Source organism: Cornus florida, unplaced genomic scaffold (assembly GCF_030987335.1).
Source record: "Cornus florida cultivar Cherokee Brave unplaced genomic scaffold, ASM3098733v1 CherokeeBrave_3.0.0_Hap2_Chr08, whole genome shotgun sequence".
Lineage (NCBI taxonomy): Eukaryota > Viridiplantae > Streptophyta > Magnoliopsida > Cornales > Cornaceae > Cornus > Cornus florida.
The window spans coordinates 14,659,490-14,672,028 of NW_026775578.1; the positions used below are offsets into that span (position 1 = coordinate 14,659,490).

Here is a 12,539-nt window from a genome sequence, read left to right on the forward strand (position 1 = left end):
AATATATTGAAATTTTACAAAAATAATTTATCCATTAATTTTTGACAAGTTATTTTATACGTGTTCGCGCGGTTTTTGTTCCCTACGCCGGTCGATGGACTCTTCGCGGGCGTGCCAGAGTATTTGTACAAAATACCCAAAATATGTAATTGAACACCAGCCTATCCCTTTTTCCGATGGCTGACTCTCAGGCGATTGTGTGGGAGAGAGACTAGTAAAAACTCCCAGCAAGGTTCTTTTATGCCTTGTTTGTAGCAAGGACTTTTTAGAGTGTCTAAAGAAATGCAACGGCTGATGAATGTTTGAATGGATGGAATGGCCGAGTGAAGACAGGCGGCAAGAACTTAATCGATCGCCGGCCGAACGTGATGGCGAGAACTTAATCAATCGCCATCAGCTAAACACAATGGCAAGAATTTAATCGATCGCCACTGAAACGTGATAGCAAGAATTTAATCAATCGCCATCAGCCAAACACAATGGCAAGAATTTAATCGATCGCCACTGAAACGTGATAGCAAGAATTTAATCAATTGTCACTACAATTCAATGGCAAGAATTTAATCAATTGCCATTGAATTGAAAGCCTAACTAAAATTGCGTAATTAAAATTGGCATAATTGAAATTGAAAGAAAGTAAATGGCTGAATCGAAATAGTTGACAATGATCTAATCAATTGCCATTAAATTGAAATAAAGAAATTGATAGGAAAATGACGTAGAGTCAATTGAAAACATTTTAGTTGAAATGCATGTTTTGTGGTGGTGCTGGACGAATTGGAAATGGAGTACAATACTTCTATTTATAGAAGTTCTATCTCAACTTATTTTCCTAATTAATTGCTAGAAAATCTCTTTTGCTTCAATCATTTTCTTTTGAAATTCAAATTGATCTACGGCCCAACATTCCTCGCCTTCAATATCGATGCTCCAGTTTCAATGGGAAAGTCTTTACTGAAATCTCTCTTTTCCTTGATTTGCTTTACGTTGTTGCTGAAAATAGGTCGTATTCCAGTAGTCTTTCACGTCTCTTCTCCTCTTGTTTCGTCTTGCTTCAAATAGAATACCTTTGTTGAAGAAAATATTGATTGCTAAGAAGTCGGTAGAAAGCTGCTGGAAGATTGTTAGTAAGTTGCTGATTTTTAGCAACTTCTTTCTTCAAGCTTGACTGAAATATATCCCTTAAATGGCTGGAAGACCATTTATAGCCTTGACCCATACACTCACGTGGCTGCCCCTTCTTTTTGAATTTCATTTCCATAAGGATTCAATTTCCTTTCTCATAACTAAATCCCTATTTTTTAGGAACTTAATTATGTCACCTTAGCCAACCTCTCCCAATGTTCTATTTCTAATGAAATTTCCTTTTGAAATTAACAAAAGTCTCGGTTGTTTAGTAACAACCCTTTTGGTGAGGTGGCTGAATATATATAGATATCCTCCTAAATCTTTTCCTACTATTTCTCCATTGGCCGACCATTCTTGGACATGCTCAACACTTATCGGCTTCCCATTGGTCCACGTCGCTGCTGAAGTGGCTGCCAAGTTTTGGTGCCAACAATACGTCCTGCCCAAAGAACTCGATATCAACCTCGACCTAGACTTTTGTCAAATATCGAAAAGTACAAAAAATAAAAATATCTTACCTAAAAAATAAAAATATTTTCTTCAAAAAGTATTTTACGTCAAAACAACCACACAAACGGAACTTTAATGTAATCCAAACGGAGCCTTAGTGTAGTCCATTCTTTGTACTCCGGACAATACGAGGCGCTGACAATTAAACAACAAACCCAATAATTTTTGTAATCCGAAAATGTGAACAAAACCATCATATAGTCACATGCCGGTTGACTTTGGTAAATACCAATAAATACCATTGGTGATTAGAAAATAATGGCTCACGTAACAAAATATTTATACGAATAATTCATCAATAAATTGACAGAAAACTAGCTCAATGAAATCTGTGTATATCCATTAATATATATACAGAGTTTGAGAAAGTCCAAATTAAAACTCTTTCAGTCACTCAGTCTCCTAAAAACAACTCTCACGCGTCTACAATGTCAAAGTCCTCCTCTACCCTTCTTTTCTTTAAACTTATTAAATACGTACACCCTATAATTATATATAAGACAGCCAAATACATAATCTCTATCTTTGGATAGTATTCACACACATATTTCTCTCTCTACACACACATGAGTTTAAATACATTTCTGAGTTTCTCAAGTCAATTCTTGAACTTTATTTCTTACTACTTCACTGGCTTTGATTCTTGATTAACTCACAAATAAAAAGTTTCCTGCAAATTTTAAAAATTCAAGGATGGCTGTAGCTAGTGGGGGAAGAACTTTGGAGCAGACGCCGACATGGGCTGTTGCTGTTGTTTGTTTTGTTTTAGTTGCGGTTTCAATTGTCATCGAACACATCATCCATCTCATAGGACAGGTATGAATTACCATTTCAAGAATATCTAATCACAAAAATATAGTTTGATTATAATTAATAGGAGTGATCTAATTATTGGATATGTACCTGTAGTCTTAGATTATATCACATTCTTACAAATTGCACCATATCATACAGTGGTTGAAGAAGAAAAACAAGAGTGCTCTTTTTGAATCACTCGAAAAAATCAAGTCAGGTATATACTTAATTATATCACCCATTAAATGATCAGTTGAGCCGATCAATTAGATCATACGTGTTTGATGCAAATATATACACACACACACACACAAACATTAGTTTGACAAAAGTTGACTTTTGATTTTTTTTTTTTCTCCAAATTTGGTGGGTGGTGATGATTAAGAGCTTATGCTGTTGGGATTCATATCCTTGCTCCTAACGGTTGGACAAGGACCAATTTCGAATATATGTATATCGAAAAGTGCAGGAGCTACTTGGCATCCTTGTAGTAAGAAGGCAGAAGAAAAACTAAACAAATATTATACTACAAATTCCAAAGAAGAAAATCGCCGGAAGCTTCTCGGATTGTCGGATTCTGGCCAAATTTTCCGACGTGTTTTGGCCGCCGCTGGAACTGACAAATGCGCAGCCAAGGTCTGTGTATATATATATGTATTATGTTTGAACAAGTTTTAAGTGCGTACCATATCAATTAGCTATTATTTGGTTGTTGCTTTGAATTGTTCAGCAACTTTTGAAAAGGGATAGCAATTGATAATATAATATAAGGAATCTAGAATAGCCATGTCAAATTGTCACCAACATATACACACACACATGCATACGTGTATGTATGTGTTTGTGTATATATATACAGGTTTAATGTGAATGGGGCACTTATTAATCTAAATAGGTATTGATTATTTGCAGGGTAAAGTGCCCTTTGTGTCCTCGGATGGTATTCATCAGCTCCATATCTTCATCTTCGTGTTGGCAGTTTTTCACATCCTATACTGTATTTTGACGTTGGCTTTAGGCAGAGCCAAGGTTGGTACCATATATATCGCATCCAGTCCCTCTCTCTCTCTCTCTCTCTCTCTCTCTCTCTCTCTATATATATATATATATATATATATATATATCTCACATGAATATATTTGCAATATATGTATTGAATCGTTTGGTTTCAGATGAGTAGTTGGAAGGCATGGGAAAAGGAAACAAGAACGGTCGAGTACCAGTTCTCAAATGGTTAGTACTCCATATTAACTCAAATAAACATATACATTTGTATAGACATTCTTACTAGGATATGTATATACATGCATGCATGCAATATGATACATGAGAAATTATATATATATATATTGGTGGTATGGATATGTGATGAGAAAGTGGTATTTGTTGTTTGACAGATCCAGAGAGATTCAGATTTGCAAGAGAGACATCATTTGGGAGAAGGCACTTAAGCTTCTGGAGCAGAACTCCTGTGCTCCTCTGGATTGTAAGCATTTCTTAAGTTCCTGATTTATGAAATTATTCTCTTCTCACCAACAATTTTCAAAATAATTTGAAATTTTATATCTCTAAGGCTCCGTTTGTTTGGATGTATAATATTTTTTAGAAAATATTTTTTTATTTTCTAGTATTTGGTTGTCGTAAAATATTTACGAAAGAAAAATATATTAAAATTTTACAAAAATAATTTATCTATTAATTTTTGGTAAGTTATTTTATACGTTTCGCTCGAAGGACTCGATATCAACCTTGACCTAGATCTTTGTCAAATATTAAAAAGTACAAATAAAAAAATATTTTACTTAAAAAATATTTTACATCAAAACAAACGGAATCTAAATAATAATTTTAATAATAACCATGAGCATCCATATTTTAAAATGCCAATATTCATAGCAATGACCATATATATATATATATATATTCACCAAAAACACGGGACAAATGGCTTTATTTTGCAGTCCCAAAATGGGGCTAGGAGGCATCTCATGTAATAAAAATGCAATAATAACGAAATAATGTAAGTTCGTTCTTTAAAACTCAATGTAGCATGTTCCGCGAGTACATTATTGATATAAATTTGATGCATGAGTTTTACGCATAATTTGACGATATAGGATTCGCAATTACGGTATTAATGTAAGGACGAATATTGATATAAATAATAATATGGAACCAAAAAGAGTTACATGGAGAATGACAATGAAAGGTTCATTTGTGACGTGGTGTGTTTTTAGTACAGGTGGCGAAAATAGTGGGACCACTTCACTTGGACTATAAGCTCATAACAAGTGTCATCTAACATATCTAATAGGGAAAGATAAGGAGATAACGGTCTGGTAATGACAAAGAGATAACGACACCACCAGCCACCCAAGGGCAATTTGGCCTATACGTTATTGAATTGACTTTTTCAAAATGCAATTTAGTCAACTTTTATAATCAAATTGACTTTGAATTTCTTGTCCACCTTACACATCAATTTGGTTCTTACGCTTACTTACATCTACGAGATTTAAAATATATATATATATATATATGCCTTGTGGTAGGTATAACAATCACCTACTCAAAATTTTAACACTTTTTTTTCTTTGTTTTGTTTTTTTCTTTCACATTTCAGGTTTGTTTCTTCAGGCAATTTTTCAGGTCAGTCCCAAAAGTTGATTACTTAACCTTGCGACATGGATTTATCATGGTAAGATTCTCCATTGTAAATATATATATACACATGCATACACTTATATATACATATATATATATATTTATGTCTATATACACATACAGACAAAGACACATCACATGCCATTCTGGTTTCTTAAATTGACATTTTGAGATAGCCAAAACAGAGGTGGGGCCAGAATTTAGTGACCACATCGTTTGGCATTTCGTAGAATTACTGCATCAAGCTGTTATTATATTAAATAATATTCAGCTTCTGAAAAAATATACTCCTATATATATATATATATATATATATACATATACACACACTGAAATAGTAAAAGTCAAGACTCAGTTTCTTCTGATTAAGGAATTAATTTTCACTTATATTAATTTATTATTATTTAATTCAGGCACATTTGGCACCTCAAAGCCAAACAAGATTCGATTTCCAGAAGTATATCAATAGATCCTTGGAAGAAGATTTCAAGGTGGTTGTGGGGATCAGGTTTGCTCTTTCTCCTTTATTTTCCTCTTCAATCTCAATTTAGCTTGATTTATTATATGTTTTCTGAAATTATTTTCCCTTTTTTTTTTCCTTTCATTTTTGTTTATGATTTGCAAATTTAATTATTATATTTTCCAACTAATTAACCGTCATGTTTGTTAATATTCTCAGTCCACCGATCTGGTTTGTCGCGGTTCTATTCCTTCTCTTCAATACCCATGGTACGTAAGTAGATAGATGTATGACATCTTTTTGATACATATAGATCAATTGGTGATGTTTTACAATTAATTGACATTTTTTCAACTTAATTTACTCCCCCAAAAAAAAAAACACTTGTTTCCACTTATACGAAAACTAATTACATGCATAATTAATGTTGATGTTAGGAGACACGATTAGGCAATGATATATAATATAACAATTTGGTGAAACCGCATATTTTGACATTGCATCTAATTAAAATATAAATAACTTAAATAGCACATTACACTTGCAATATAAACCTAATAAAATGTCTCATATATATATATATATTAACATGTGCTAATTCAAATGATATATCATACTAGAAACTAGAAATGATTTAGTAGCTTTGAAATGTGTGTTCCACAACACTAATATTCTTTGCCAATGTGACTATTTTATATTGGATGTGAATTGTTTTAGCGCCATTTTGCTTGACTAATATATTTGTATATTTCCTTCTAATCTATGTGGACAACAGGCTGGAAATCATATCTTTGGCTACCATTTATCCCATTAATTGTGAGCAAAACTTCTAGAAGTCGATATATATATATATATAATCAGACGGCTGATAATGATATTTGATGATGATCAAAGAATTCATGCATTTGATAAATGTTGTGCAGATCATATTGCTGGTGGGGACGAAGCTGCAGGTGATAATAACAAAGATGGGTCTCAGAATTCAAGAGAGAGGTGAAGTTGTGAAAGGAGTACCAGTTGTTCAGCCTGGCGACGACCTTTTTTGGTTCAACCGTCCACGCCTCATTCTCTACCTCATCAACTTTGTCCTCTTCCAGGTACCCTTCTATTATTACGCGGAATCAACCACGGACTAAGAAAATTATGTGAGGGGATGATTTTGAACAAAAACAATATATAATAGGGTATCATTAGAATTTGAATAGGGCTTTCTTAATATTTTTACAAAAAAGTATGGTTATTTTCAAAATTTTCATAAAATTTATAAATAGTTTTGTAGAAAAAAAAAAAAAAAAAAAATTCAGTGGGGCATTTTTGATGGGTTCGTCCTTAGAACCAATGCCTAGAGGTACCTATAATATAGTACTCCTCCGACGAACTCCTGTTTTCTTTGAGATTTCACACAGTATCATCTTGACGACTCCACCTCATTTTATGTGAAGTGGTCTCAACCTCTCTTCACCATCCAGTACATAGAAGAAGATAAGGATTTATTTTATATATATATATATATAGATTGCGTTATACTCATTTGTGAATTTTTTTTTTGGTCAATCATATGCAGAATGCCTTTCAGCTAGCTTTCTTTGCGTGGACTTGGGTAAGCCACCAGAAGCTTCTAGTAACTAGTATTAATTACTTTACCACTTTAATAATGTGGGTGGGAAGCAGCGTAAAATACGGTTTATATATATATATATATTATTTACACACATGTACATTATTGGAACGACTGCAATACATAGGTTGTGTGAATGACTTAATGAAATGTAGTTAATGAAGAAGTCATATTTCATTTTATTTTTCAGTATGAATTCGGGTTGAAGTCCTGTTTCCATTCGCATTTGGAGGATGTGATTATACGAATTTCGATGGGGTGAGTGGGAGTCTCTCATTGCGTCACCATTTGATCGTTGACCATCTCAATTTTACATAATTACCCTTTGATCATTGACTATTGAATTTTTATGATTTTTAACATTTTACAATGGTGATGATTTCATCAGGGTTCTCATACAGATTTTGTGCAGCTACGTCACTCTTCCCCTATATGCCCTTGTTACACAGGTAATTTAAGCAAAGATACATATCAATAATAAGTAAAAATTAGATATTCGAATGAAAATATCTCAATTAAGTATCTTTTTAAGTCACTAAAATGTTTTAATGTATCAAGATTAAGTGAGAATAAGAAATTATTATTGTTATTATTATTATTTTTTTAAGTTTCAACAAATAACTCTCACAATATTCTTAAAGAGACTCGAATACTCTTTAACTTTCAAAAAGTAAAAAAATACTACTACGTGTTGTTAAGGGTAAAAAATTAGTTGGGTGTGTGAATTTCACATGCATCCTTTTGTATGTGTAAATTTAGGTTATGCTCCTGAAAATTTTACAATTTTTATACAATTATGGAATGAACAGATGGGTTCAACAATGAAACCGACCATTTTCAACGAAAGAGTGGCGACAGCTCTACGAAACTGGCACCGAACGGCGAAGAAACAAGTCAAACAAAACCACCGGCAATCTGGTACTGTGACCCCTATGTCAAGTGCACCGGGGACACCAACCCACCACCTGTCCCCTCTTCATCTCCTCCGCCACTACAACAGAGATGTGGATGACAGTTTTCAAACGTCCCCAAGAAGATCAAATTTTGATGCCGATCAGCATTGGGAGGCCGAGGGGTCAACTTCCCCCACCCACCACCACCATATAGAGCTTGGTAATGTAGAACATGATAGGGAGATCCAACACGAGCCGAGCCAGAGCTCTTCACAAGTCGGTACAATTGCAATACCAGCTCGAGGCCAACACGAGATCAATGTTGGACCTAAGACACCTAAAGATTTTTCATTCCATAGAAGAACGAGTACGTGAAAATTTCTCAATCAGGAGGACTGAACTACGTTGTCAATGTGGCCATGCAATCGTTTAAAACCTGTTTAGAGAACAAGACTATGTCACTGTGATTGGGACATGGGAAGCCTTCAATATAGCAACAACTTGTAACGATCATACAATGAACTCAATTTGCTTTTTTGAAATGTTGGGCTGCGAAGGCTAAATATCATAAGTTTAATTTGGGATTTTATCAATTTTAGACCTTATTGAGCTTCATATAGGCCTACAATAAAGCCCACTAAAGATTGGGCTGGAGCTGGATTTCAACAGCTCTCACCCATATTGAATCTAGAAGTCCATCTTTGTTAGAAACTTTAAACAAAGGAACCTGCACAAAGCGGAATCCGGAACCCTCTTGGGGACATCCTGTGCCGCGTCCAGCATTACATCGTAGTGCAACAGTTTCACGACGAATTGTAATCTGAATGGTTGCATAAGCAATGTAATCTGAATGGTATATTATATCGTAGTGCAACAGTTTCATGACAAATTACAACATGAGATGTAATTGTTGCATAAGGATCCGGGTTCCACAAGGAAAGAGACAGAGAAAGAGAGAGTACATAAAACCACAAGGGGGCCGGTCTTTGTTTCGATAGAGGGCTATCAAATACCTCAAATGCAAATCATTTCCTTCAATTTCGCTCATGGGATGTAGGCATCAACTGTTCGTGCGGTTTGCAAGGAAAGAATGAACAAAACATTTTCCCAACGATTGCTCTATTCATTGCTCCTATGAGGGTATTCCCCAGGTTTTCTGTGTCTTTTCTTCAACTGCGACAACCATGACTCACCAAAACCATCAAAAATTCAAAACATAAACCTACCCTCAAAGCCAATATCAAGTCTTTACTAAGATCTCAATAACAGGATTGGGGAAAGAAGAGGGCATGCTGTGAACACCACCCTCCCCCCCCCCCCCCACCAATATGAAAATAAAATCCCAGTAGCCAACTTCAAGAAGTTGATAAAACATAGTTGAGAATAATATTAGACGTATGAATCCATGTGTAACAAATTCCCAACACAGCTGCAAACAGTAACGTGAAATATAAATCACCATTACTCAAATGAACTAGAAACAAACAACATCAATACCCATTGTGTCCACCAGATCTATAATCAAATATGATTCTACAAATCTGAGAGTAAATCCCTCTCAAATTTGAACTTCATCAACTGATTTCTAAGGAGACCAAATACGTGGAAGAAGAGCGGTGGTCGTGAACCTCAACCAACCGTAAGTGGCGGATTAAATAAACTACCTTCGTAGGCTTGCAAATTAAACTCTTATGACCAAGGCATGAGCCACATTAATCTACAAATTTTCAAATTCCATTTGAAAAGGAAATAATCCAAAAAATGAGGGTGGAATGAACATTTTGGCTTGGGAACCAGTTGTACATCATTAGGATCATCAATCAGGAATAATCTTTAAAATGGGAAGCATATGTAGACCCAGCATCATCATTATTTACGGTCCTTCAATATGGACAAAAACAGTAGTTTAAGATCCTAATTAACATTTTATGAATCAAGACAACATGGTAAAATAAGCTCCCACCAAGAAAATTGCATATTAAGGCAGCTAACTTGGTTAATGTAAGCACGAAACAATACGTCATAAGGAAAATCAATCCCATAAAACAACGAAATCTAGGTGAAATAAACAAAATCCAGTATTCAAATGTCCGACAGTACCAAGAAACCTAAGTGACGTGATATGATAGTTTCATGTACTAAAAACATATTCCACGCTCCGTCCATCGTGGAAAACGTTATGCCATGCAGGTGGACAACAAGATGGTGACATGACTAGTTTCAATGGCCGGAACATTGTAGATTTCTCTACACAAGTGTGGGCTTACATGAGTAGTGGGGAGTTATCTAAAGCTGTATAGTATTGTACAGTGTAGCCTAAAGCTCTCTCGAGTAACAAGCATGTTATAGGAATGTCTTAGATATTCCTTGGAGAATTCTAGAACCAAATTCTATAATTGCAAAATGCGGATTCAAATAATATTCTGAGTTGACATTGTATTTTAGAGCAATATTACACTTGTGAAATATTAATCAAAATAATTGCAAAAGCGTTCAGGAATTCACCAATGAGAAAAAGCATTGCTCATCTCAGTCCCAATCATCCTCCTCAACAATAATATCATACAGTCAATCGACCAGTCAATGGATTCGGATTCTGATCTGAATCCAATCCGATTATCCGAATATGAATTGGGAAAAAAATCCAATAATCCAATAATAATCCGATAATCTGTTACCTTAACAAATCGGATATGGATTACAAATAATCCGATCCAATTAAAATTATATATATATATATATATATATATATATGTATACACACACATATATATATATTAGTTATATACTATTTTAATTTATAAACATATTAATTATTTACCACTATATTCATTTGGTTACAAGGTCTTCACTCAAGTTTAAATGTAAGTGAATATGATTTTAATCCGAATCCAAATCTGAGCTAAATAGGATATGGATTGGAATATTCAATTCGATAACCCATTGCCTATTCGATTATCCGGTAGCTTAACAAATGGGATATGAATTTGATCGATCTTATACGAATCAGTTGACAGACTAGATTAGAGATGTCAATAATCTAAAGTAAAAATAAGGTTTTAAAAATAAATAAATAAAATATTCGTAACAACCTAAAAAAAATCTTAGGTGACTTTTCACATTTTGAGTTTTCATCTGATTTGATCTGTTTCAATGTTCATTGGAAGATAGAACTATTTTATACGACAATCAAGGCCAGATTAAAGATTCAAAACTAAATTTAGCTTGCTTAATCAGGAGTTGGATCAAAAGCAAATAAAGAAATATTAAACCATTCAAATGCAGATTAAATAATTAAAAAAAAAGCATCATTATTGAGCCATTAATCATGGAAGCAAAAGGTTCAACCAAACTAAAATCCTTTTCTATCTTTCCTTCATAAGAAAACTAACTTAAAGTCAACTTTTTATCAAAAATTAGAACATTAAAACATTTACAAAAGCGAAAAATCGTGGCATTTCAATTACCAATTGCTCCGATCAGAAAAAAGCATCCAAATCTCGATGATGAGGAATCGGAAATTAAGATCCAGCACCAGATCGGTGGAGGTAGAGCTTGCCGAAGACGTGAAGGGCGGTGACGAAGCCGATGAAGCAGAGGCTCATGACGAGGACCATTGTGGGCGAGATCTTCAGTCCAGGGGCGTCGTCAGTGTAGAATCTGAGCATGTTACCGCCGGAGTCCCCGCCGACGTCGGCCGAACCACTGGAGGAGCCTCCGAGTCGGCGGCGTCTCATCCCGGCGGTCGCCGCCGCGGAGCCGCGAGGTGCCATGCCGACGGGACCGGGACGGGAGGTTGATGAGGACGATGATTGGGACTGAGATGAGCCTCTCGCCATTGTCAGTGCCGGAGATTTCGAGATTTGAACGACGAATCAATCAGATACGGAGAGAGATGGGTTAGAAGCAGGTGTGTAGTGTAATTAAAAGTTGAGGTGCTATTTATACTTTAATGGTTTTAAGTGGATAATGATCACCGCTCGAGCAAGTTGCCGGTTTTAAAATACTCCGTATTGATTAATCAAATGCAAAAACCTACACCACTGCACTGTTTGTTGAGATGTAATTTACGGAGAAAAAAAATATTCAAATTTAATAAAATAATTTTATTTATTAGTAATTTTTTATTAATTATTTTACACTAATAAATAAATATATTTTATTCAAAAAATAATTTAAAAATATATTTTACATAAAAACAAAAAGAGGCTAGTATTAAACTAGTTTTAATAATATTATAATTTATTACGATATTATAACATGATACAAAGGATTCTATTTTATAATGTATTTTTGTTACATCATCATTTAGTATCTACCGATGCACAAGATCTGTGGAATCGAGCTTCATGAAAATGTATAATCAACCCAATGACATACTCTAATTTTCTACTATTATTACATTATCTACTTTTTTTAAAAAAAAATGACAATAAGTGAAATATAAGTGCCTAAAAATACAGTATGAATA

At 34.3% G+C, this 12,539-nt stretch overlaps 2 protein-coding genes across 2 annotated transcripts; one reads left to right on the top strand and one right to left on the bottom strand.

Moving 5' to 3' along the window:
• The first annotated feature begins 2,171 nt into the window (after positions 1 to 2,171).
• LOC132269543 (MLO-like protein 6) lies at positions 2,172 to 8,681 on the top strand. Its single transcript, XM_059770774.1, has 15 exons — positions 2,172 to 2,454; positions 2,593 to 2,650; positions 2,819 to 3,069; positions 3,346 to 3,462; positions 3,606 to 3,666; positions 3,831 to 3,919; positions 5,057 to 5,131; positions 5,511 to 5,605; positions 5,777 to 5,826; positions 6,333 to 6,373; positions 6,481 to 6,654; positions 7,122 to 7,157; positions 7,366 to 7,433; positions 7,564 to 7,624; positions 7,985 to 8,681. Exons 1-15 carry the CDS (start codon positions 2,332 to 2,334, stop codon positions 8,441 to 8,443), a joined length of 1,758 nt encoding a protein of 585 aa, XP_059626757.1. The 5' UTR covers positions 2,172 to 2,331; the 3' UTR covers positions 8,444 to 8,681.
• A 2,729-nt stretch (positions 8,682 to 11,410) lies between these two features.
• Positions 11,411 to 12,002, bottom strand: LOC132268430 (protein transport protein Sec61 subunit beta). Its single transcript, XM_059769278.1, has one exon. It carries the CDS (start codon positions 11,905 to 11,907, stop codon positions 11,590 to 11,592), a length of 318 nt encoding a protein of 105 aa, XP_059625261.1. The 5' UTR covers positions 11,908 to 12,002; the 3' UTR covers positions 11,411 to 11,589.
• Between the last annotated feature and the right edge of the window lie 537 nt (positions 12,003 to 12,539).